Source organism: Schistocerca gregaria, chromosome X (assembly GCF_023897955.1).
Source record: "Schistocerca gregaria isolate iqSchGreg1 chromosome X, iqSchGreg1.2, whole genome shotgun sequence".
Taxonomy (NCBI): domain Eukaryota; kingdom Metazoa; phylum Arthropoda; class Insecta; order Orthoptera; family Acrididae; genus Schistocerca; species Schistocerca gregaria.
The window spans coordinates 817,485,452-817,511,783 of NC_064931.1; the positions used below are offsets into that span (position 1 = coordinate 817,485,452).

At 43.6% G+C, this 26,332-nt stretch overlaps 1 protein-coding gene across 2 annotated transcripts; it reads left to right on the top strand.

Moving 5' to 3' along the window:
• The first annotated feature begins 4,107 nt into the window (after positions 1-4,107).
• On the top strand, positions 4,108-26,332 carry LOC126297888 (biogenesis of lysosome-related organelles complex 1 subunit 6-like). Of its 2 annotated transcripts, none has more exons than XM_049989187.1 (5): positions 4,108-4,649; positions 4,718-4,822; positions 5,063-5,150; positions 5,532-5,618; positions 25,483-26,332. In XM_049989187.1, exons 1-5 carry the CDS (start codon positions 4,609-4,611, stop codon positions 25,609-25,611), a joined length of 450 nt encoding a protein of 149 aa, XP_049845144.1. In that variant the 5' UTR covers positions 4,108-4,608; the 3' UTR covers positions 25,612-26,332. The 2 variants fall into 2 exon arrangements, with proteins under 2 accessions (XP_049845144.1, XP_049845147.1); XM_049989190.1 differs by having other exon boundaries at positions 4,113-4,649; positions 4,721-4,822.

The window sequence follows — 26,332 nt, forward strand, 5'->3', positions numbered from 1 at the left end:
GAATCACCTCGAAGGGAACGATCTATTGACACGTAATCAGCATGGCTTCAGAAAACATCGCTCTTGTGCAACGCAGCTAGCTCTTTATTCGCACGAAGTAATGGCCGCTATCGACAGGGGATCTCAAGTTGATTCCGTATTTCTAGATTTCCGGAAAGCTATTGACACCGTTCCTCATAAGCGACTTCTAATCAAGCTGCGGAGCTATGGGGTATCGTCTCAGTTGTGCGACTGGATTCGTGATTTCCTATCAGGAAGGTCGCAATTCGTAGTAATAGACGGCTAATCATCGAGTAAAACTGAAGTGATATCAGGTGTTCCCCAGGGAAGCGTCCTGGGACCTCTACTGTTCCTGATCTATATAAATGACCTGGGTGACAATCTGAGCAGTTCTCTTAGACTGTTCGCAGATGATGCTGTAATTTACCGTCTAGTAAGGTCATCTGAAGACCAGTATCAGTTGCAAAGCGATTTAGAAAAGATTGCTGTATGGTGTGTCAGGTGGCAGTTGACGCTAAATAACGAAAAGTGTGAGATGATCCACATGAGTACCAAAAGAAATCCGTTGGAATTCGATTACTCGATAAATAGTACAATTCTCAAGGCTGTCAATTCAACTAAGTACCTGGGTGTTAAAATTACGAACAACTTCAGTTGGAAGGACCACATAGATAATATTGTCGGGAAGGCGAGCCAAAGGTTGCGTTTCATTGGCAGGAGACTTAGAAGATGCAACAAGTCCACTAAAGAGACAGCTTACACTACACTCGTTCGTCCTCTGTTAGAATATTGCTGCGCGGTGTGGGATCCTTACCAGGTGGGATTGACGGAGGACATCGAAAGGGTGCAAAAAAGGGCAGCTCGTTTTGTATTATCACGTTATAGGGGAGAGAGTGTGGCAGATATGATACACGAGTTGGGATGGAAGTCATTAAAGCATAGACGTTTTCGTCGCGGCGAGACCTTTTTACGAAATTTCAGTCACCAACTTTCTCTTCCGAATGCGAAAATATTTTGTTGAGCCCAACCTACATAGGTAGGAATGATCATCAAAATAAAATAAGAGAAATCAGAGCTCGAACAGAAAGGTTTAGGTGTTCGTTTTTCCTGCTCGCTGTTCGGGAGTGGAATAGTAGAGAGATAGTAAGATTGTGGTTCGATGAACCCTCTGCCAAGCACTTAAATGTGAATTGCAGAGTAGTCATGTAGATGTAGACATCAGAAATTACAACAACAGAAATTTCTATAGAGCTTTCGCTAATAGGATTAAAGGTTACTCGCCACAAAACTTGACCTTCAAGAAAAAAGATGGGAAACACACTCACCAATCAAGAAAACTGGAAAGATATGGCACAATACTTCCCAACCTTCTTAATTGCCCTGAACCCTCCGAATGGTCCCCACACACATCCCCAAGTCACACGAAACTTGACGCCGAACCTCCGAGGCAAGAAGAAATACGACGGCACATTACAAAACTAAAGAACGGAAAGATTAGATTAGATTAGATTAGTTTTCGTTCCATAGATCCGTGTTGAGGAGATCCTCGTGGATGTGGAACATGTCACCTTTTTTTATTTTTTATTTTTATTTTTTTAAGCTGAAATAACAATACTAATAGTATAAATATATACAACACATCATTTGTTTCTATTAAAAAATTCGTCAATGGAGTAGAAGGAGTAGGCCACTAGTAAGTCTTTCAGGCTCCTTTTAAACTGATCTCTATTTGTAACTAAATTTTTTATGTTTGCTGGCAAATTATTGAAGATGAGTGTTCCTAAGTAGTGGACCCCTTTTTGAACTAAAGTAAGTGCTTTTAAGTCCTTGTGCAGATCATTTTTGTTCCTGGTATTGTATGTATGAACTGAGCTGTTTGTTGGAAAAAGAGAGATATTATTTAGGACAAATTTCATTAAGGAGTAAATATACTGAGAGGCAGTAGTTAGTATACCCAGTTCTTTGAAGAGGTTTCTACAAGACGTCCGTGAGTTTACTCCACAAATAATACGTACTACACGCTTTTGAACTCTGAAAACTTTTGTTTGACTTGAAGAGTTACTCCAAAATATTATACCATATGACATTATGGAAGGAAAGCAGGCAAAGTATGCAAGCTTTTTCACTTTCATGTCGCCTATGTCTGCTAACACTCTAATTGCAAATACAGATTTGTTAAGGCATTTCTACAGTTCTGTGGTGTGCTCCTCCCAACTGAATTTATTATCAAGTTGTAATCCCAGGAATTTAAGACTGTCAACCTTTTCTATCTGCTCTTCTTCGTACTTTATGCATATGCTGGGTGGAAAGCTCTTACAGGTTGTGAGTTGCATATAGTGAGTCTTTTCGAAGTTTAATGTCAGTGAGTTGGACATCAGGAGAAGATGGAATCACCGCAGAATTCCTGACAGATATCCGACATGATCATTACAGGAAACCGCACAGATTATTCAGGACATATGGCGAAGCGAAAAACTCCCAGAAGACTAGAAATGGGCACTGATCCACCTACTTCACAAAAAAGGAGACAAACCTGATGTGAATACAGAGTATTCTCCTTCCTTTCCGTTCCTTACAAAGTCCTCTCCGCTTACCTCTTACAATGTGCACCAGAACAATTTGAGCCCCTAACAGGTGACTATCATGCAGGGTTCAGACCACACAGATCAGGCACCCAACAAATTTTCGACCTGAAGTCTACACTGAAAATTCGAGCTACACAAAATATACCAACCATCTTTACATTTTTCGACTTCAGGAAAGCTTACGACTCCATCGACTGACAATACTGTTTAATATACTAAAAGAAAACAATCTCGATCCAAAAACGCAACGAATCATCCAACAAACCCTGCCAGATACAACTTCCAGAGTCAAATTCAATGGAGAAATCTCAAACTTTTTCCATCAAGACTGGCGTCCAGCAGGGCGGTGGACTCTGCCCACTACTTTTCAACATCGTTTTAACCAATGTCATCAAAGAATGCGAATAAGAACTGAAAAATCGAAACATCTGGAGACCCATCAGGCTTGGAAAAGAAAAGGATAACTTCGAGTAAGCCTTCGCTGGTGACCTCACGATCCTTTCTGCTGATGAACAAACAACTATCCATCAGATTGAAGTCCTCAAAGAATATGCTGAGAAAGTAGGACTGCAAAATTCTTTTTCTAAAACCGAATTCATTGCTACAAAAACACATAAAACACAAAATTTAATCACACAATATGGCACAGTAAACAAGGTTAACCACTTCGAGTGCTCAGGAGAAGTTATTGAGCCTACATGTATAGAAAGATTGGCACAAAAAACACAGGAACTCAAAAAGTGGAAAGCATGTGGGCAAGTTGTGAACATCTACAATAAAAAAATGTATAAACATCAACACAAAAGTTCAACATTACACGACTGTTATCAAACCTGAAACACACTACGAATTCTACAGACACATCATGAAACTAGGTGACAGCCGACTAACAACGAAAATTTTGACTTACTTATACAAAATGAAAACGACAACAGTCTGGATAAACAGGACCAAATTGATCTAAAAAATTCCAAAATCTCACTGCAGACATCGAAGATCGAAATGTCTTCAGACATAAGGTCTACAGCTGGGAAATTTCATCAGAATACAAACCCAAGGAACCTAGCAGAAAGTGGTCAGACGAACGTCGAGCTAAGCATAGCGAGATGATGAAACAATTCTGGAAAAAGAATAAAAATAACAACCAAGGTCATAATTTGCTGTATGTGATCCCTTATGGGTCTAAACAATATAAATAAATAAATAATAAAATACGTATGACTTAAGCGACTTTATAACAACATTACAAAACGCTTGGTGCATGTTACAGTCAATACATAATAGCAAGTTTCCATCTTCCACATTTTTCTGGGTGGAAAAATTGTTTTTAATGTGCTGCAATTACGTACATGCTACCCTATACTTGACAGTTGTACATCGTTTTATTTTTGTATACGATAATTATCGTCATTTGTTAAAAATCCATATTCGGTTATTTACATGGAAAAATTATTACAGAATCTTTCATGTGTCAAGCCTAGCATTGTGCTCATATCTGTGCATATGACATGTCCTGCTATATACTTGACTTCTGCACGTGTACCTTTTTCGTGTTAAGTAACCTTCGACTCTTGTTACAATTCCATTTGATACTACGTAAATAGGAAGATATCAGTGAATCGATCTCATGCGTATTTGTTACACGTGTAAATGCATATATTATAGAATAAAACTGCTTTGTTTTTAAAGTGCAACGAAACGTTCATTCTGAAAGTTCGGCCGTCTATTTGACAGCTGTGCGTCGGTTGTCATACTGATTGTTTCGGCTTGTGCAAAATTGGCTATGAGTGTGGAATGTTATGATGTACCGTTCCGTCAACTAGGAATTGAACACATGTAGTACGCCAAGCCAGCGTATATCGAAGATTTCTGGCGATATCAACAAGAACAGTGGTTTTTTTGTTGTTACATTCTTTGGACAGTGGAGCTAATGAAGTTTGTAAGCTGGTAATGTGGTAGTTTTTGTTGTGAAATGGTAGGGGTGTGTTTACGGTTTGCCAGAGGTTGGAAGTGACGTTTGAGTATGTCGCATGATGAAAATGTTTCAGCATCTGTTGTCGAGAGGTCTGTTAGTAATTTGAAGGCTTACTGGGTTTCTGAAGAGTATGGGTAATAATGAATTGTACTTTCAGCAGGAACTTTGTAAATGATGATGGAATTAAGAAGCTAACAGTGGGACTGTTGTCTTTGTATGAATCGGATCTTGTGAAAGCGAAAGGGCAACTTGATGAGTTGACGTGAGTTTCATTTTTAGAATAATTAGTTCAGTTGTGTGTTTATATAATAGAATGAAGTTATTAGTTATTTAAATACAGTATAATCCACTTATTTGTATAACAGTTAACTTGTTATAAGCACCATTGTTTCATATCTGCTAGGCGTCAATAGGCGGTAGACAAGTCTTGTATTCACTGCCAACTATTCATTTAACTTCTTATTTTGTAATTCATCGTTTTACAAATTTCTTATTATTTCAGCAAAAAGCAGATGTCCGTTATCACTCAACTGCAGGACGAAAATGAAAAGCTAAATAAAATGCAGTGCACGAACGATCTGCAAGAAATGGTAATAATAATAATAATAATAATAGTGCTAATGTATTTTTAACTTGCGACGCATGACTTCTCAGTTCATTAGTTTGATAACATAGATTGCAATTCACTGTTACAAAGAAAATGGTAACCGCTAAGACTTTCCCCATTCCATAACATTAAGAAGAGACAGTAATGTTTTCCATCTTGAAAGACCTGTCAATCACTGTGCTACTAGTTGTTAGAAATTGAACTGTTAACGACTGTTGTGAATAAGCATTAGACCTACCTATTTTGCCTTTGACTAGTTTTTTTTAAATTTTTGTATATGCGATGCTAAATGAATTGAGCTGTTACATGTAGACATTTTCCCAGTTTTATTATTGTAACGTTTGTAATTTCTTTCAATTAACAGTGCGCCATGGTGAAACAGTATCACACAAAGCTTACTACGATTAAAAAGGATATGTCGCAATTACATGAAAGGAGTTTGAAACTTAAAGTGAGTATAAACTTCAGTTTACCTATTTAGTTATTTCATACTACCATTATTTTACTGTTCACACTTTGGACCGTATTCGGTGGTGTAATTTGTGTGTTCAGAAGTTTCATAATGTCTGAAAAAATTGAATGAGACACACATACATCAAGATTGTGTAAGAATGTCTTAGCTAAAGCGGCATTGTTCATTGGACTGAGTTAGATGCTTTACTGAACACTGTGACAACATGTACCAGGGTGTTTATAGTTAAATGTTGTAATAGAATGTTACTGTCCAGAACCTAGTTCTCCATAAATAGCAACTTTTAAGTCAGAAGGTAATCTTCAGTGTACTTTACTGACCTGGGAGGAGGCACTGAACTGCCTTAAGTGATAAATCGTAACTGTGCGAATGCCTGTGGTATGTTGTTGTTTTTGTGCCTGTTGGCAGAAGAATTTCCATGTCTGCCAGTACATGGTGGAAGGAATCTAGTCCACAGTTAACAGCTGGCAGCTGTAGACACTCGGAGGATGAGTATGATACACAGGTAGAAGTGCCGCTGAAGTAGAAAATGGTGTCAGTTTGTGAGCAACATCTGGAGGCTGCTACTAGAAACTGAGAGGTGTCAGGTGAGCAGTAATGCCTACGTGGAAGCAGCCTCTCGCAGTATCTGTTGCTGTTAAGTGGAGTACATACCAATGTTAAATACAGCACAGTGTTGCAGAGGCACCAGTCATAATTTTGTTTAAGCAACCATGTGTTAGTGGTGTTTTTTAAGAACAGTCACTGTTAAGATTTGAAGCCAGATTACAATCATAGAACTAGGGATTTTAACTCATGAATGTTAAAGGGTCCACTAACCTTCAAAGTACAGAAATGATAAGAACTTGTGAAACCAATAATTCCTTATACTACAGTAACTACAAGTCGGTTTGAGAAGAGCAGGGTTGAAATCCCATTTACAGCCATCAAAAATTAAATTTATCACAGGTTCCCTTAATAGTTCAAGATAAATGCCAGGATGGCCTCTTCGAGGACATAGGCAATTACCTTTCACACCCTTATTCTGTCTGAGCAGGTGCTCTGTCACCATTGAACTTTTCATTTATTACAAATGCAGGGATGGTTCAATTGAAGGGGCATGGCCAATCTCTCTCTCCCATCCATCCCCAATCCAGATTTATGGTCCAACTCTAAGGACCTCATTGTCAGCAAAACATTACTCTGCTCTTCCTTCCTTTAAGTGTGTGTGTGTGTTTCTGGGTAGGCATTATCACTGTGACACTCATTAGACTGTTTTATAATAGAAAGGAACTATCAAGTTCTTGCTCAGTACCTGTTCTCGAATTTAAGGAACAACTGGATAATAGTGTCTGTCACCTATGCTGCTCCACAGAATACTGGGAATGAGAATTTGTTACCAGGTAGCCAGTCACACCCATTTTCGCCAGTGAACAGTTAAATATGTCAGTTACACATAATTTTGGGTGTCAATGGCCTTGTTCTTTCACTATGCAGGCATCAATTTGTTCTTTCTGAAATTGGTTTTGTCATGTGAAATTTTTCCTTATTATCGTAGAGAATTATTAATGCTAGTCATCCCATATTGTGAGTTGTTTAAGAATGAAAGGGAATTTCATGAAATATCAACCTGAAATAGCAGGGCAGACAGTGCTAATGGAGGCAGCACGTGGCTTAGTTGGTGCTCTTTACCTTCCTAAAAAGTTACATTGTTGGGTATTCCTAAAAAGTTGATGATACCCATAAAAAATATTAACTGATACCATGAGTTGCAGTCAAGTGAAGTGAGATGACAAAGTTAACGTCCTGTCCCCTTAACATTGCCCGCCTCCCCCTTGGGACTCACAACTCGAGAAGTATGCGTACGGGCAACATGGGACACTGAGCCATTGCAATATTTCTTTCTTTTTGTATCATAATTTTATTCGATATGTTTTCACTTCAATAGATGGTGTATTTGATGTTGAACTGACCATATCTCTGGGGTCTGCATTGGGTTACTCACTTGTACCTATCTTTATTAAAACCTACATCCTTTCAGTTTATTTACAAAAGATCGCCATTACACAGTTTGACCTCCACTTTATTTTCAAACTTTTTCATCAGTATGGGCTGTGCAAAAAGGTCACACAATACCTAGTATGGTTGTCAGTCTATGCAGAGGGTTATTACATATCTGTACGGTGGTAGCCCATTGACTACACAGAGAATGCACTGTTGGTGTGTGCATTCTTTTTGCCTCATAAAGGCTGAGGAGTAGTTGAATTGTGCTAGTGGCTGTATGGCTCCAGTAGTCTCATCAGAGTGATTGACTCACTTTTAACACAGTAGGATACAACTCTAATATGTTTCCTTTGTTAAGTACAAATTGAGATAAAAACAAACCTGTCAGACAAGGAGAGATACATGTACCTCACTTACAGGCTGTACCAGGAATTATGGTGAATCATTCTTAAATATCAAACAATTATGTTCTGTAGAGGAAATTGGAGACAAGTACGGTGAAGTTACCTTGATTTTAAAAATGCGGTACAGCATCCCTGTCTAAATCATCTCTCACAGGAACTGAATATGGTCAGGGGTATAAACTTCCACAGAGACCTTATATTGCAAACCAATGAGGAATTACGTACTAATTTGGAACCATAAGAGCCTGACGTTAATGAAGAAGACACTGGAGCATTTATTTTGGGTTTTTAGTGGGTTATTACAGGATAGTATTGTGGTTTATTGGTGTGATGTAAAATCTTGTGTCACCACTCGTCAGATACATCAGCTATATGAAATTTGGATCGTTATCTAGGGTTAAAAATAAACCCATCTGTGGTGATTGAGGGACCGACTAGACGTAGGTGTGTGTTCCCTGTGTACAACCTCCGTGCTACACTAATTGCTGGGAGGATCTCACCCCTAATCACCAATCTGTCACATCCCAAGAAGAGAACATAAGATCCAATAGTTCAAGAATTTTGATCATTTAACATACACTCCTGGAAATTGAAATAAGAACACCGTGAATTCATTGTCCCAGGAAGGGGAAACTTTATTGGCACATTCCTGGGGTCAGATACATCACATGATCACAATGACAGAACCACAGGCACATAGACACAGGCAACAGAGCATGCACAATGTCGGCACTAGTACAGTGTATATCCACCTTTCGCAGCAATGCAGGCTGCTATTCTCCCATGGAGACGATCGTAGAGATGCTGGATGTAGTCCTGTGGAACGGATTGCCATGCCATTTCCACCTGGCGCCTCAGTTGGACCAGCGTTCGTGCTGGACGTGCAGACCGCGTGAGTCGACGCTTCATCCAGTCCCAAACATGCTCAATCGGGGAAATATCCGGAGATCTTGCTGGCCAAGGTAGTTGACTTACACCTTCTAGAGCACGTTGGGTGGCACGGGATACATGCAGACGTGCATTGTCCTGTTGGAACAGCAAGTTCCCTTGCCAGTCTAGGAATGGTAGAACGATGGGTTCGATGACGGTTTGGATGTACCGTGCACTATTCAGTGTCCCCTCGATGATCACCAGAGGTGTACGGCCAGTGTAAGAGATCGCTCCCCACACCATGATGCCGGGTGTTGGCCCTGTGTGCCTCGGTCGTATGCAGTCCTGATTGTGGCGCTCACCTGCACAGCGCCAAACACGCATACGACCATCATTGGCACCAAGGCAGAAGCGACTCTCATCGCTGAAGACGACACGTCTCCATTCGTCCCTCCATTCACGCCTGTCGCGACACCACTGGAGGCGCGCTGCACGATGTTGGGGCATGAGCGGAAGACGGCCTAACGGTGTGCGGGACCGTAGCCCAGCTTCATGGAGACGGTTGCGAATGGTCCTCGCCGATACCCCAGGAGCAACAGTGTCCCTAATTTGCTGGGAAGTGGCGGTGCGGTCCCCTACGGCACTGCGTAGGATCCTCCGGTCTTGGCGTGCATCCGTGCGTCGCTGCGGTCCGGTCCCAGGTCGACGGGCACGTGCACCTTCCGCCGACCACTGGCGACAACATCGATGTACTGTGGAGACCTCACGCCCCACGTGTTGAGCAATTCGGCGGTACGACCACCCGGCCTCCCACATGCCCACTATACGCCCTCGCTCAAAGTCCGTCAACTGCACATACGGTTCACGTCCACGCTGTCGCGGCATGCTACCAATGTTAAAACTGCGATGGAGCTCCGTATGCCACGGCAAACTGGTTGACACTGACGGCGGCGGTGCACAAATGCTGCGCAGCTAGCGCCATTCGACGGCCAACACCGCGGTTCCTGGTGTGTCCGCTGTGCCGTGCGTGTGATCATTGCTTGTACAGCCCTCTCGCAGTGTCCGGAGCAAGTATGGTAGGTCTGACACACCGGTGTCAATGTGTTCTTTTTTACATTTCCAGGAGTGTATATGCATAAGCATTACGGCACAGAACTTTTCATTGCATGATATTTTTTGAAACTCTTCAGGGTGGACTGCTTGCATTGTCACTTCAATTGAATCATTGACAAATAAATCATTGTTACTCATTTTCACTTAGATATTCCTCTGAAAGCTCTACAGTCTCTTCCTCAGGAAGGACTGTGCATGAAGAATTAACCATTTCACGTCTACTAACTTGGTTGTAATAATTACAAGTTTTTCTCTCAACAGAACTGCTACCGTTAGACACTGAGTTAACACAGGCTAGATGGCAGCACTGACTCCTGCTACAATCAGATTTGAGTGTGGAGCATTTGAGAGCTATGAAGAATCGTGTTGAATGAAACTCGACATCAGAAAGGAAAAGCAAAATTCATTGTTGAGGATTGAGACATAAAATCCTGATACTCCAGGTGTCTCTAGTGACCAGATATTGCAGCAGAAACATTTACAGTACATATAGGAACAAATGTAGAGTCCACCCCCTTCGTTAATGTCTATCTCTACCCCCTCCCCCAAGGAGTCAACAACTCTTTTGTGGATACATGCATGGTGAGCATGGGACCCCGAGCTAGTACGGCTCTCTTTCCTTTCTGGGCTGCATACTTTCCTTTTCTACATCCTCCCCCCCCCCCCCTCCCCCGCCCCACCTCTTTCCTTCCCCTTCTCCTTCTTTGGGAGTATGTTTCGTGCCTACGTCTGGAGACAGATGCTTGTAACTGTAAGACACATTGGTCATCCCATGATGACCTTTGTGACAGTTATCACTTCCCAGTGACACTATCGTTCCCCTGTGGCCGCCAGGCAGACAGGCCCCCACGTTGGGCATTCCACAGAGCCAATTGGCCTTTATACGTGTCTGCTGTCCGCTTTGACACCTCCCTCTCAAATTCCATTTATGTAGTCATGCAAGGCATCTCTGCTGCTCTTCTTGATGCTGCTGTTCCCTTATCCACAGGGCCCCCTCATCATCAGCCGGTACCGTGGTGGACCAAGGACGTTGCAGTCACAGTCCAGGACCGCCGAAGGGCGCTGCAGTGATTTAAGCGACAACCCTCCCAGACCAACCTTCTCACTTTTAAGTGTCTTCTTGCTAAGGCTCGTTACATTATTAAGCAGAATACAAAAGGAATGCTGGCAGTGCTGAGTTTCCTCCCTAGGGACATAAGCCTCTTTATCGCAGGTCCGTAGCATTCAGGGCCACCAGCAACAGTCAACTGTCCAGGGTCTGAACAACCAAGGAGCTCTGTGCACTGATCCAATGGTCCTTGCAGAACATCTTCCGACAAAGTTTGTGATGGCATCGTCATCCACTTCCTATCCTCCTGCCTTTCTCCAGCAGAAATACGGAGTTGAACAGGTCCCCCTCCATTTCATCTCACTCCACGTTGAGCCCTACAATGCTCCTTTCACTGAATGGGAATTGGTGCAGCCTCTTAGCTCTTCACAAGACACAGCCACAGGGCCAGACTCCATTCACAATCAGATGATTCAACACTTGGACATTCCCAGGGGCAACAGCTCCTCAGGGTCTTCAATCACATCTGGCTCATGGGTGCTTTTCCGTCACAATGGCAAGACAGTATAGTTATCCCTGTCCTCCAGCCCAGGAAAATCCCAACGTCTCTCGACAGCTGATGCCCCATAAGCCTTACGAATGTGCTTCGTAAACTGCTTCAAAGGATGGTCAACTCCAGGTTCTGTTGGGTACTCGAATCTCGGGACCTTTCGTCACCATATCAGTGTGGCTTCTGGGCAGGGCAGTCTCCAAGTGACCATTTACTCCGATTGGAATCAGCCATCCGACAGGCTTTTACTCACTGCCGGCACCTTATCGCAGTGTTCTTTGACCTACATAAGGCGTATGACATGGCTTGGTGCCATCACACTTTAGTTACCCTTCATGACTGGGGCTTCCATGGTCCCCTTCTGATTTTTACCTGCTCTTCGGGGTTCGAGTTGGCACGTCACTCAGCACCCCTCAAATTCAGTAGAATGGTATCCTACAGGGTTCAGTGCTAAGTGTCACACTCTTCCTCATTGCTGTAAATGGGTTTGTGACCTCTGTTGGGCCTCTGGTTACCCCGGCGTTATACATTGACAATTTTTGCACCTGGTGCAGCTCCCACTCAGTGGCATCTGCTGAGTGCCAGCTGCGATGGGCCTCTGTGTGGGCCACCGCCCATGGCTTCCAGGTTTCCTCCACCAAAACATGGGTTATGCATTTTTGTCATTGACCCACAGTTCATCCTGATCCAGAACTTTATTTAGGCAGCCAGTTCCTTGATATGGTAACACAGTCCCGTTTCTTGGGCCTTATTTGTGATAGCAAGCTGACATGGCTGCCCCACATTTGTCACATAAAGACTACATGCATGTGGAAACTTAATGGTCTCCACTTCCTAGCCCACACATCATGGGGTGCAGACCGTTGCACTCTTCTCCATCTTTACACTGATCTGTTTTTGTCTAGACTCGATTATGGTAGTCAGGTTTATGGCCCGGTACATCTGGCTATTGGTGCCTTTCGCACTAGTCCTGTTGATAGTCTTCTCACAGAAACGGGGATTCCCCCTCTACAAATCATGGAGCCAACTCCTTGTTTCTTACACAGTCGCCATTCGCAAATTCCCTGCCTATCCTGTACACCCTGTGCTCTTCGCCAATGAGGGATGTCTCCCTCCTAACACGCGCCCATGGGTGGGATTGCTGGTTGGCATGCGTCTCACTACCCTCTGCCGGGATCTCCATTTGCACTCGCTGGACTATGCCCTGTGTCTTTTGGATGGTGCCTAGACCACGGACCTAAGGTCTCTGTTGCTCCTGTGGTCCCAGGGTGCCACCATCCTTTACACTGATGGTTCTAAGACTACTGATAAGGTGGGACGCACTTTCACATCTCCTACCAGTTTCGAGCACCATTTGTTACCAGGATCATGTAGTGTATTTACAGCACAGAGCTTCTAGCCATTTACAGGGGCCTCCATTTTTGTTTCTCAGGCCTCCTTTCATAGTGTTTTAATTCGTTCAGACTCCATGAGCAGCCTTCAGGGTATTGATCGATGCTACTCTCATGACCCCTTGGTCTCTGCCATCCATGACCTTCTCTCTGTCCTTGAGCATGCCGCCTGTTCAGTTATCTTTCTCTGGGTCCCGAGGCATGTGGTAATCCCAGGGAATGAATTGGCTGACCGTTTGACTAGAGAAGTGGATACTACCCCCCTTTTCCTTTCACGATTCCAGCTGCGGGTATACGTCAAATCTCTCTTTGGCGAACAGTGGAATGCCATCTGGATTGCTACTGCTCATAGTAATAAACTCCACACAATCAAGGAGTCTACGGCAATTCTTTCCGTCCCTGTCAGAAGGAGTCCACTGTTTTATGTTGTTTACACATTGGCCATATCTGGCTCACCTATTGTTTCCTCCTACATAATGACCCACCCCCAGAATGTGGTTGTGGTGCCAGACTGACGATATCTCACATATTGGTGGCATGTCCCCTTCGTGCTAAGCGTAGTCTTCCTGCTTCCTTAAATTTAATATTACTGGACGATCCATGGATGGTAGACCTGGTCCTCTGTTTCCTCCATGAAAGTGGTTTTTATTTCCACATATAAGGTTCTCCTTTTGTCTTGAAGCAGGGGTGGGTTGGTTGTGATTGGGTCTCCTTTTGCAGTCTTCACGGTCTGTGACCCCATAACGCCCCCCCCCCCCTCCCCTTTTCCACACTCTCTCAATCAATCAATCCCCACCCCAGGGAGACAGGTAGGACACGTATGTACCACCTGGTAAAGGCCAGGCCCATGGAGTGTTGATTAACCGAGCTGGTACCTCCTGAATGTGCCGATTGGTCCCTCTGTCTATTTCTTGGGAGGTGTGAACAATCACCTAAGGCAGGAATACCCTAAGGAAGGGCCCCCATGAGGAAGGAGCGCGCCATCGGAGATGCCAGTAATCACGGGGATACTAATTAATAAAATTTTCTCTGGCTTCCAGCCGCATCAGGTGGTTAATATCCCATGAGCTTTCGACCAAGCTCTCCTCAGTCGTTGTCAAGTGGTAAGACTGGCTGCTGTGTTGCCGAGGCCACGTCATTATATAGCCGCACTACTAGCTGTGATGTCACTAGTGCGCTCTTCCTCATCATATATGGTAATGTATTCATCCCGCATCCATCATGTGCGTCTTAACCTCGCGATGGCTGGGTCCCAGGCTATGCTGAGCTGCAAACTGCTGTCCTTGTTGATGGTGTTTTCAGAGGTTTTTATTTCAGTAGCTTCTTTTATGACGCTATCCCAAAATCCCTTTGTCCTCATAACGATAGATATTTCGTCAAATATAATTCATTGTAAATTTTCTAAGGTGTGTTCTGACAGGGCTAATTTTTTTGAATAGCGTAGGTGTAAGCACCTCTCGTGTTCCGTCCGGCGTTGCTCCACAGTTCGTACTGTTTGACCGACGTACTAGCAGCCACACTGACATGGTATCTTGTACACTCCAGTCGTTCTAAGCCCTAGATCGTCCTTCACAGGCCTCATGAGCTGTCGAATTTTTGCTGGGGGCCTGAACACTGATGAATGACCATTGACTAGGGCTGAATGCAATGGTCTTCACTCACTCCGCAACGACCCCCTCATTGTGGTTCTGCCAGCTGACACGGGCAATGCATCCGTCATTCTGAATAAAGCTGATGAGAACGCCAAAATTCAGTTGATTTTTGAAGAGGATACATACCGGAAACTGTCACGGGACCCGACATCAAGAATAATGAGGAAGACATGAGAGTTTCTAGAAAAGCCAACACAGAAGAGGGCGTTATTAAGAATCTCCTCCCTTAGGCGCGAAGACCATCTAGACTTTATGGACTACCAAAAGTCCACAAACCGGACTCTCCTCTTCATCCCATTGTGAACACCATTGGGTCACCCACTTACAGATTGGCAAAACACTTGGCTAGCCTCCTTGCACCTCATTTGAGTTGTTGTGTGCATCATATCAAGAACACGAATGACTTTATCAACTGAATTAAACAACTGTGTCTTAGTCAAGGAGAAATAATGGTTATAAGAACGTAGGCTTCCGCAGCCGGTGTCATAGTGATTAAAATTCTTCTGGGTATTATGCTGCATCATTGCTAAAAACTAACAACAATAATAAACTAAAACCGATGTTTCAGCCTAATTGCAATGGCCTTCCTCAGGGCATGACTGGTTTTACATGGGTATAGGTGCTTCTATTTATTGCAGACTATCGATGTCTGAGATCACTGTTGTAAAACGTTTAATTGGCTTTCTAATATGATTGGCTAGTCATAATGTAAGGGAAGATGGAAAGAAAGAGGCTATTCGTGGATGTCCATGTCGTTAACGATTAGTAGCTGTCCACCAATCAGCGTTCGGATTCTGATCGGCAACTTTTCCTCCTGGTGTGCACAGATGTGGACTGACAATTACTCTACAGCTGTTTGTGTAGATATGTCCATGTCCCGTGTAGCTTCTGCCCTGCAACCGCTCGTGGCCTGTTGGACTGGGAAGGCCAGCAGCCAGGACGCGGGGAGCTTGTAGCCATCTTCTCTGTTGATGTTGTCAGGCTGTTTAATAATTTTGATTGCCTCTCGTATTTTGCCTTGTATCCACGATTCTTTCGCCAGTACTTGGGCCTCCTGGAACCTGATATGTTGTCCACAGTCACAGTGGTGTTCCGCTAACGCCGATTTGTTATGTTGTTGTAATCGTACATAGCGTTTGTATTCTGCTACTTGTAAGCTGACAGGTCATCCTGTTTCTCCTATGTAGGCAGCCCCACACTCACACCATAGTTCGTAAACACCTGCAGTGTTAAGACTGTTGACTACATCCTTGGTGGAACCTATCATTTCATGCATCCTGTGATTGCTTCAAAAAATCAGTTTGAAACATCGTCGGCGGAGGACGTTGCCTAGCCGTTCACTGACTCCTTTTACATATGGTAAGTGTACCAGTGGAAGCTTCTCTTCTTTGCCTCCTTGCTTATGATTTTGTCATCACAGCCGTTGGCATGAAACGTGTTTGTAGCTCTTTTAATTCCTCTTTGATGTTATTTTCATCGCTTATCCGGGTAGGCTTGGATAGTTAACGTATGCAGGACAGAATACTTTTGAGCTGGGTGGTGGTGGCTCTCTGCGTGCAGGTACCGATTAGTGTGCATTGGTTTCTGGTACACTTTGTGTCCCAGTTTACCTTCAGCAGCTCTGTATACTTCCACATCCAGAAATGGCAAGGAACCACTGTTTTCGGTCTCATGTGTGAACTTTATATTTTTGTGCAGGCTATTTAAGTGCTGGAGGAAGTTTCCCAATTCCATTTCACCGTGAGGCCCGATAACGAATGTGTCGTCCACATATTGTAGCCAACAACTGGGACGCAATGGAGCAGAAGCTAGGGCCATTTGCTCAGAGGCTTCCATGAAGATGTCCGCAGCTACAGGGGAGAGTGGGGAACCCGCTGCCACTCCATCTGACTGTTTGTAATATTTTCCCTACCAGGTGAAGTACGTAGATGACAGGCATAAGCGCACCAGATCAGATATCTAGTGGGATCCGCTCCTGTAGAATGCACATAGTCTGCTCAATTGGAATGTTAGTGAAGAGAGACTTGATGTCAAAACTGACCATAATGTCTGATGGATGTATCTGCACAAACAGCTGTAGAGCAACTGTCTGTCCACTTCTGCGCACACCAGGAGGAAAACTTGCCGACCAGAAGCCGAACGCTGATTGGCGGACAGCTACCAATCGTTGACGACATGGACATCCACGAATAGCCTCTTTCTTTCCATCTTCCCTTACGTCATGACTAGCCAATTAAAAGTTTTACAACAATGACGTCGGACATCGATAGTCTGTATAAATAGAAGTACCTATCTCCATGAAAAACCAGTCATGCCCTGAGGAAGGCCATTGCAATTAGGCCGAAAGTTCGGTTTTAGTTTATTATTGTTGTTAGTTTTTAGCAATGATGCGGCATAATACCCAGAAAATTTTAATCAATATAATGGTTAGTTTTGATGTGGTCTCCCTGTTTACACGTGTTCTGGTCAAAGACTGTATAGATCTCTCTCAGGTATTTGATAGCACAGTTGTGTAACTTTTAAGCACATGGCGGCCAGTATTTCGTCCATTTGGATAGCGTGGCTATGGGAAGCTCATTAGCTCTATCCATAGCCAACCTTTTTATGGAAAAATCTGAAGACATCGCCTTGGACACGGTTCCAGCTAAGCTAAGTTGCTTTTATCGTTACGTCGATGACACTTTTATCATCTGGCCCCATGGCGTGAAAAGCTGGGACAATTCTTAGAACACCTGAACAGCATTCACAGCCACATCAAGTTTACGATTGAAGTAGAGACAGATTGTACATTGCTCTTCCTTGACGTCCTCGTTAGATGGAAAAACCGATGGACACCTCAGCCAAAGTGTCTATAGGAAACCTACACACACAGTTCGGTATCTGTGCGCCGTCAGCCACCAACATCCAGCACAAAGAGTGGTGTTTTGAATACCCTCGTCCACCGTGCTAAAGTTGTCTCAGATGCTGAAAGTCTGCCACCAAAACTGAGCCACCTCCGAAAAGTCTTCCGGAAAAACGGGTACAGCCATGGACAGGTGTCACAGGCTATATCTAGTGTGACACGCAAGAAACACACCAACAGAGAAGAGAACATCACTAAAGAAGAAAGCAAGAAACTTGTGTTTTTGCCTTTCTGTGGTACAATGTCGGGAAAGATTAGCCGGCTCCTGATGAGATATAACATTTCATCAGTGTTCAGGCCCCCAGCAAAAATTCAACAGCCCACGAGGCCTGTGAAGGACGGTCTAGGGCTTAGAATGCCTGGAGTGTACAAGATACTCTGTCAGTGTGGCTGTTACTACGTCGGCCAAACAGTATGCACTGTGGAGCAACGTCGGATGGAACACGAGAGGTGCTTACGCATACGCTATCCACACAAATCAGCTGTGGCAGGACACGCCTTAGAAAATGGACACCGAATTCTATTCGACGAAACACCTGTCATTATGGGGATGAAACAATTTTGGGATAGCGTCATAAAAGAAGCTATTGAAATAAAAATCTCTGAAAACATCATCAACAAGGATGGCGATTTGCAGCTCAGCACAGCCTAGGACCTGGCCATCGCAAGGTTAAAATGGGCGCAACGGCCGTGAGATGAATACATTACCATATATGGTGAGGAAGAGAACACTAGTGACGTTACAGTCAGTAGTGCGACTACATAATGACGTGGCCACGGTGACACAGCAGTCGGTCTTACCACTTGACAATGACTGGGGAGAGGTCTGTCGAAAGCTCGTGGGATTTTAACCACCTGGAAGCCCGAAAAAATTTTATTAATTCGTATCATCACAAAACCATGAATTCATACATGGGGGATACTTTCGCAATGGTTTCCTCTGTGTCATACTTCTGCTCACAAACGAAAGTTAGATGAGTCTCAGCCACGGACAATTCTTCAATCATTGCCACAGTTCATAGTTGTTTCTTGGTCTGACGATGGTCAAGACTTCTCCACAGTCAACTCTTTCATTATTCAGAAAGATGTCAACACAATTGCAGGTCCTGTGAAGTCTTGTTCCCGATTACAAAATGGCACCTTGTTGTTAGAAACAGTCAGCGCCCTCCAGGCACAAAAATTGCTGTGAACTCCAATGCTAAAAAGACACCTTACATGTCCGGGTGGAAGTACACCACACTTTAAATTCATCACGTGGGGTGGTTTATACATGCCCACTCAACAGATTGTCCAACCAGCAAATTCAAAACTACCTTGTCTGACCAGGGCGTAACAGCTGTACATCGAGCCATGAAAAGGGTTGACAAGGACTTGGTACCAACCCGTACTCTCTTATTGACGTTTGAGAGAGTTTAGCTTCCATCGAACATTAAAGCAGGATATGAGAGAATTTCATTTCGCCCTTACATCCCCAACCCTAAGCATTGCTATCAGTGTCAGCAGTTTAATCATACCAGCCAGTTGTGTTCCAATTCGGCCATATGCATTACATGTGGCAGGGATGCCCATGATAATGATTGTCCACCTCCATCCCCTCGTTGCATTAAATGTATGGGCGACCACGCTGCTTCCTCTAGAGATTGCCCTATTTTCAAAGATGAATGAATTATTCAGGAAATCCGAGTGAAAGAAAAGGTGTCTATATTTGCTACTCGTAAGTTATTGGCCAGTCGAAAGCCCACTGTGCCCCCAGCAGGTAAATATAGCACTGTCCTTGCATCTCCTCGGCCTACTAAGGAGGCAGCCACACAGACTTGTGATCCCACCTTTAGTGCCACGGTCGTTAGATCACCCATTTAACCTCCGCACTATCACCTGCTCGCGCTACGGTTCACCTTTTATCGGCTCCTGCTAAATCACGAACCCAAAAATCGGACGCCCGGACTTCCAAAAAAAGAGCCTACTCGCAAAGATTTTTTATGTACCCCAACTTCACAAACATAGATTCCTCCCTCATCTCAACATCCTCTTTCCAAGAAGGCTCTTTAAGAAACAAATTTCCTATCCTCCTCCGCCATGGCATGTCTCATTTACAGTGCCACCCAGTAACCGCCCTCGGCCGTATTCCGTGTCGCCAAGGCACACCTATGGTGGGCAATCAACTGGCCGGTTGGGGGGGGGGGGGGGAGGAGGCAGGAGCTGCCCCCAAACAACGTATGTATTAAGGTCTTTTGCCTTTGGCATAATGCCATTCCACATTGTCGTTCGGCGGCAACTGTGGTAAGATTCTTCCCTTTTCTGTCCATCCCATTGCAATTAGCAATTGGAATATCTATGGCATTTGAGCCAATTGGGATGAACTGTCGATCCTCTTTCCCTCATTTCCAGTCAGTCCGGTTTGATCTCCCCTCTGTTGATGGATCTCCAGCACACTGGGGACAGTTCCTTCACTTTCTGGATACACATTCTCTCTTTGTACCATATAAATTCCATCATCCACAGTGATGGCTAGAGCTGATCTCCTTCATCTCCTTGGTCAGCTCCCATTCCCCTATTTGCTGACTGGGGACTTCAATGCCTACCAGGATCTCCGCATCCCTGTCCGTGAGGCTCTCTATTGATTGACCTCTTCCACCAAGCAGATATGCCTCAACGCTGGGGAACCTACATTTTTGTCTGCCTCTACAACAAATTTCTCTCATTTGGACCTTTTGGTTGGTACTGTTCAGCTAGCTCTGCGCTTTGAATGGTTTGCGCTTGCTGATACACACTCGAGTGACCATTTTCCATGTGACCTTCGATTACAGCCACAACTGCCATGTATGCATCCAAACCGATTGGACACTTTTCTCCTCTCTAGCGACATTTGATGACTGTCACATTCCTAGCATGTTACAGAAGTTATTCTTACAGCCGTGGAATGTTCAGTACCTCGCACCTCTGATTTGCCCCGGCGCCCCCCAGTTGCTTGGTGGAACGAGGCGTTTCGTGACGCAATATGCAAGTGGAGATGTGCTCTTCGCGTTCTCCGTCACCATCCTATGTTGGCCAACTGTATCTGCTATAAGCAGTTATGTGCTTGATACCATCACATCAAACGTGATAGCAAGAAGGCAATCTGAGACTTCTTTACCAGCTCCTTTAACACCTTCATTCCGTCCTCAGTAGTTTGGAGTCGAATTCAACAGTTATCTGGCATGTCTACTTTCTCCCCGATCTCTGTGTTCACTGTTGCGCATGATACCTTAGTGGACCCAGTCGCAATTTCTAACTCATTGGGTCAACACTTTGCTGAGATTTTGAGCTCTTCAAATTACCCGCCAGCCTTTCTCCCCAAGAAATGAGCTGCGGAAGTGTGACCTCTTGCTTTCTCCTCTCAAAATAGCAAAAGCTATAATACTGTTTTCTCTATGCGGGCAGTCCAATACGCACTCTCTTCTTCTTGCTTTTCCACCCCAGGACCAGAGGGCGTCCACGTCCGATTAGGACGGGATGGCATCCATGTCCGATTGTTGCTGCATTTATCATGCTTTAGTTTGCGTTACCTCCTTCGCCTTTATAACTGAATTTGACCCTTTCCCAGAAGATGGCGGGAAGCTATTGTCATTCCTGTTCCGAATCCTGGAAAGGACGAACATCTCCCCACTAGCTATTGCCCCATATCGAATCACGAATAGTTTGTCAGGTTTTGGAACATATGGCGAATTGCCGTTTAGCCTGCTGGCTGGAGTCCCGAAACATTTTAACACCTGTCCAATGTGGTTTCTAAAAGCATTGTTCTGCAGTTGACCATCTTGTTGCTCTCTCCATGTATATCATGAACAATATTCTTAGCAAATTTCCAAACGGTACCAATATTTTTCGATATGGAGAGAGCATATGATATCTGTTGGAGGACAGGCATCCTCCGCACACTGTCCTCTTGGGGCTTTTGAGGTCGGCTTCTCCTTTTTATTCGTGAATTTATGACAGAGCGCACATTTAAGGTACAGGTGAACACTACTCTCTTCCGTACTTCCTTCCAAGACAACGGGGTGCTCCAGGGCTCCATGCTAAGTATTGTACTGTTTGCCATTACCATAAATCCGATTATGGATTGTCTCCTTCCCAATGTCTCGGGCTCCCTCTTTGTCAACGATTTTGCGATCTCAACAGACCAGCCTTCTTGAATGACGTCTTCAAGGATGTCTCGATTGCCTCCACTCATGGAGTATCGAAACTGGCTTTCGCATCTCTCCCAGTAAGATTGTCTGTGTAAATTTGTTGTGTTGTACCGAGTTTCCTCTGCCTTGCCTACCTCAATGCCCTGTTGACCTTCCGTTCGTGGACGTCGCTAAATTCTTGGGACTTATGTTTGACAGAAAACTTTGCTGGTGTTTCATATCTTTCGGCTCGCTGTCTGCAATCCCTCAACATCCTCCATGTTCTGAATGGTACCTCCTGGAGAGCGGACCAAGTGGTCCTTCTGTGCCTATATCGCACCTTAGTTCACTCGAAATTGGGACTATGGCAGCATAGTTTACTCCTCTGCTTGGCTGTCTATTCTTTGCCATCTCGACTCTGTCTACCACCTCTGATTGCAATTAGCATCTGGAGCTTTTTACACCAGCCCTGTGGAAAGCCTGTATGCTGAGACTGCTGAATCTCCGCTGTCCAATTGGTGAGCCGTCATCCTGAGTGGTTACGCTAGTGATGTCTTCCATGCCTGCTTATCTGGCCCATGCCCTTTTTTCGATGCCTCCTTGGATTTAGGGTATGCAGGCCGCCCTTCCTCTCTACCACCACTGGGAGTCCACTTCTGTCAACTCCCACATTCTCTTTCCTTCCACTTTCTTGACAACTGGGGGTATGGCACCACCTTGGCTGCATCCCCGGACCTGTCTGCTCCATGACCTTTCTCAGCTTCCCAAAGATAGTACCCCTCCTCTTGTTTATGATCAAGCATTTGCTGCTCTATGTGCACTAATGGAGGATGCCACATTTATTTACACTGATGGCTCAGAAACAACATCTGGGGTTAGGAGTGCCTATACTGTTGGCGACACCCCTAATAGATTTCGGCTTCCCCACCAGTGTTTGGTTTTTACTGTGGAGCTTTACGCTGTTCTCTAGGTGTATAGTACATCCATCACCATAAGCAGATACAGAATATTATATGCTCGGATTCACTCATCTCTCTCCTCAGCCTCAAAGCTCTTTATCCTGCCCACCTTTTGGTCCACCGGATTCAGGACTGCCTCCACTTGCTCCACTTGGGGGACGTCTGTGGCATTCCTCTGGATCCCAGGGCATGTTGGTATCCGCGAAAACGAGGCAGTCAATATAGGCCAAGACTGCGTCTCTATTTCTCGGCCCACTGTTCACATGGTTCCCTTAACCAATACACAGAGTGTTTTATGTCATTGTCTTGCTCTTTTATGGCACACACATTGGTCGACACTTCCCAATAATAAATTATGGGACGTGAAACCTCTTCCCTGGTGCTTGGACCTCTTCCTCCCGACCTCATCGTCAGGAGGAGGTAATTTTAACTAGACTCCAGATGGGGCACCGTCTTAAGCCATCGCCGACCAGGAATGAGGGTCACATGTAAGCAACAAGGAAACTTGTGTTTCAATAGATTTGAGATTTTCCGTTATGCCGATGTGCTCAACACAGTATCGACTTAGCTCAAAGAACCACGTGACATTTAAGTCTCTGCGCTAGTGCAACAGATACGTGAGATACTATGAACTAGCCACTACAACAATCTAATACTCTTCTTAAAAATTGACTTGTGAAACACGGGAGGAAATAACATTAAATTCTATCAACTTACAAACTTTTGTTGTGTTTTATGTTACTTTTTAAGATAACATTCTGAGGTGAAAATCTTGTTCTTCAAAAGCATTACTTGATTCTGAACGCAAGTCAATATTTTACTTGGTTAAGAGAAATTGTAATGATTTACTAAGTGGGCTGCAAATGAGAAATTTGGTCACTGTTCACGTACTAGATACCAGGGAAAAACATTAGGCCGCACAGTTTGAGGCGTCATGTCACAGACTGTGCGGCCCCTCCCGCCGGAGGTTTGAGTTCTCCCTCGGGCATGGGTGTGTGTGTTGTTCTTAGCATAAGTTAGTTTAAGTCTAGGGACTGGTGGCCTAAGCAGTTTGGTTCCTTAGGAATTCACACACATTTGAACCTTTTTTTGAAAAACATTAACAACTATTGATCAGGACAAGAAGATAGCTGTTAGGTGAAATGAGAAAGTAAATTACATTAAACAGATTGCAATTGTAATTGCAAGAATAAATTACAGGGGAAAGATCTATTGTTGTGATAGCACCAATAGACAATCACTAGATTGCAGGATGAATGGAAGTTCAAGAAATGGACTGAATCATAATTGTCATCTTTTATTTATGTATTAGTTCATGCTGTTATATAGGACCTGCACTCTATAAGATATTGCCATCCATATTTCACTGTTACTCAAGCACTATGGAACGTTGGAAGGGGAACAGTGGCATTATTTGGCTGAGAATTACGATGACTGCAGGGAGGGAGTGTTGAGGAGGCTGTTGATTCCATCGTGCAGCCAACCACGGAAATGTATACTGCGTACATTCGCTTTTTATGGATATCTACCATGTTTACACTGCAGCTTGCATTAATCCATTTGTACTCTGATTCAAATTCACTTTATAAGTGAACAAATACTGAATACAATTATGTAGTCGATAATAACCAGGTGACAAAGCAAATTATAAGTTTTATCTGTTAGAGTGGACTGTATACTTTTCCGAAACCTTCATTACTATAATTCTGCTGGGTGTCAGACAGGGGTGGAGGGTTGCCTACCAGTGCATTTTTTGTCTCTTGGGGGATCTCTAGCTGTCCCCAGATGGAGGGAACCTCTGACATCATAACTGAGTGTTAGTATACCATGCGTCTTAATTTCTTCTTAAAAAATGTTTGTGTTTCTTTTATTAAGTAGTCGATATGTTGCCTACAATGGCTGAACGGTGATGCAGTGTGCCTTACACCATATGACATGACGCAGTGGGCCTTAAATCACTCCCTGCTGCTGTCAACCCTACCTTATTGTCTTTCACCCACCTGACACTCTTAATAATTTATTCATAACACTTCTTATGGCTGGCCTGTGCCAATTTTTTTTTTTACACCCATTTGTTTGTGATCTAAAATTTAATAGCTTTTTCCCATTCTTTGACATGTCCATCATGGAGAGACCTATGACCAGTGTAGTTTTGTCCCCTAAAACCTCTAAACCCATCACACTTTCATCAGAAATTGTCATGCTTTAAAAGTCCCCTTGACTTCGTAAGTGGCTTATGTTTTTGCTAACCATCACTATGAACAACAGTAAAGTTGCTGATGCCTGTACCTGATCAGCACTTTCCAGTTAAGGCTCATTGCTGTTCACTGACAGTGGGTTTTAAATCCCCACCTTGTGATTCCAATGTTGGCTTTGTTGATTTCTGTAAATTGATGGCTCCATTGAAAAAGACATGTCTTATTTCCTGCCCCCACCCTCCTCCCCCATTTGAGATTGTACTCAATACTGTGGATAGGATATTACACCCTAATCTTCTTTCTTTCCTTTATTGCTACAGTATATGTGATTGTCATGAAATATCCATTACAGACACCATACAGATTATGAACTATATACATACCAGTGGTGTGTGTAATCCAGACATCCCTAGTAGCATTGCATGAAGACAAGAAAATGTAAAACCATTCATTTGTCTCAGTGAGTTAGCAATTGTATATTTTTATGCCATTTCCTAATTTCTTGTTACAATTAATGACTAACTAAAAACTTGCTCACTTACATCAGAACACTGTTGTCAAGTCTTGTTACTTATTATTGACTACTTTCAAATGTTTGTGGTTATTTTATTTAAAACTGTAATTGTTCCAGAAAAGAGCCATGAAGCTTCAGCAGATAAAACAGAAGGAAGCCTTGCAACGCCAGCATCAGCGAGAATTACAAATACAGCGAGAACAAGAGTTAATTGCAAAGCCACTTGCTGCACAGAAAAAGAATTGACACTTGCCAGACATTGTAGAAACTATTCCAGTGTGCCGAGAGAAATCTTAGGAATGAGAAAGCAAGATTTTAAAAATGCTGAGTTGCTGAATGGTCTGGAAGTTATAAACAAGGTGTGGTGAAATAATTTTCTACCTGCAATAGGCCATAGCTACTAAACTTTGGACATAAAAACTGGCTTTTTTATGCTGTGACATCATGAAACCAATTTGTATAACTCCCAAGACCAACAGCAATGGTTGATAAGGTATTTGTTGGCTCTTTAGCAAAGGGAAACAGCACAACTGAAATGGCCCGTATGAACATAAAGGATTAATTGGAACTCTCAACATTTACTCAGGTGTAGGTGGTAGGGTTTTCACAGTTTCAGCTCCTTGAAGCTGTTAAGGGGAAGATAAAGAATAGTGCTGGTACACTAGGTTAATTTTTGGTGTTACAGAAAGTACTTGAATCCTTCACTGGTGGAACACTGATTTCCAACATAGATTATTTATGGAACTCTTATTCAAATCACCAATAAAATTAAGATATTGTTATCTTGATGACTGTTTTTCAGAGTATATTTTATGCATCTATTTACTATCTCAAATTAAACCCAACTACCTGTAATTATTAGTGCCTCATCTGATATTTCACAGAATTGCTCAGTAACACTTCACTGGGTGGAGTGTTAGAAATTGTTGCTTATGCTACAAAATAAACTGTTACTGTGAAAGAGAAA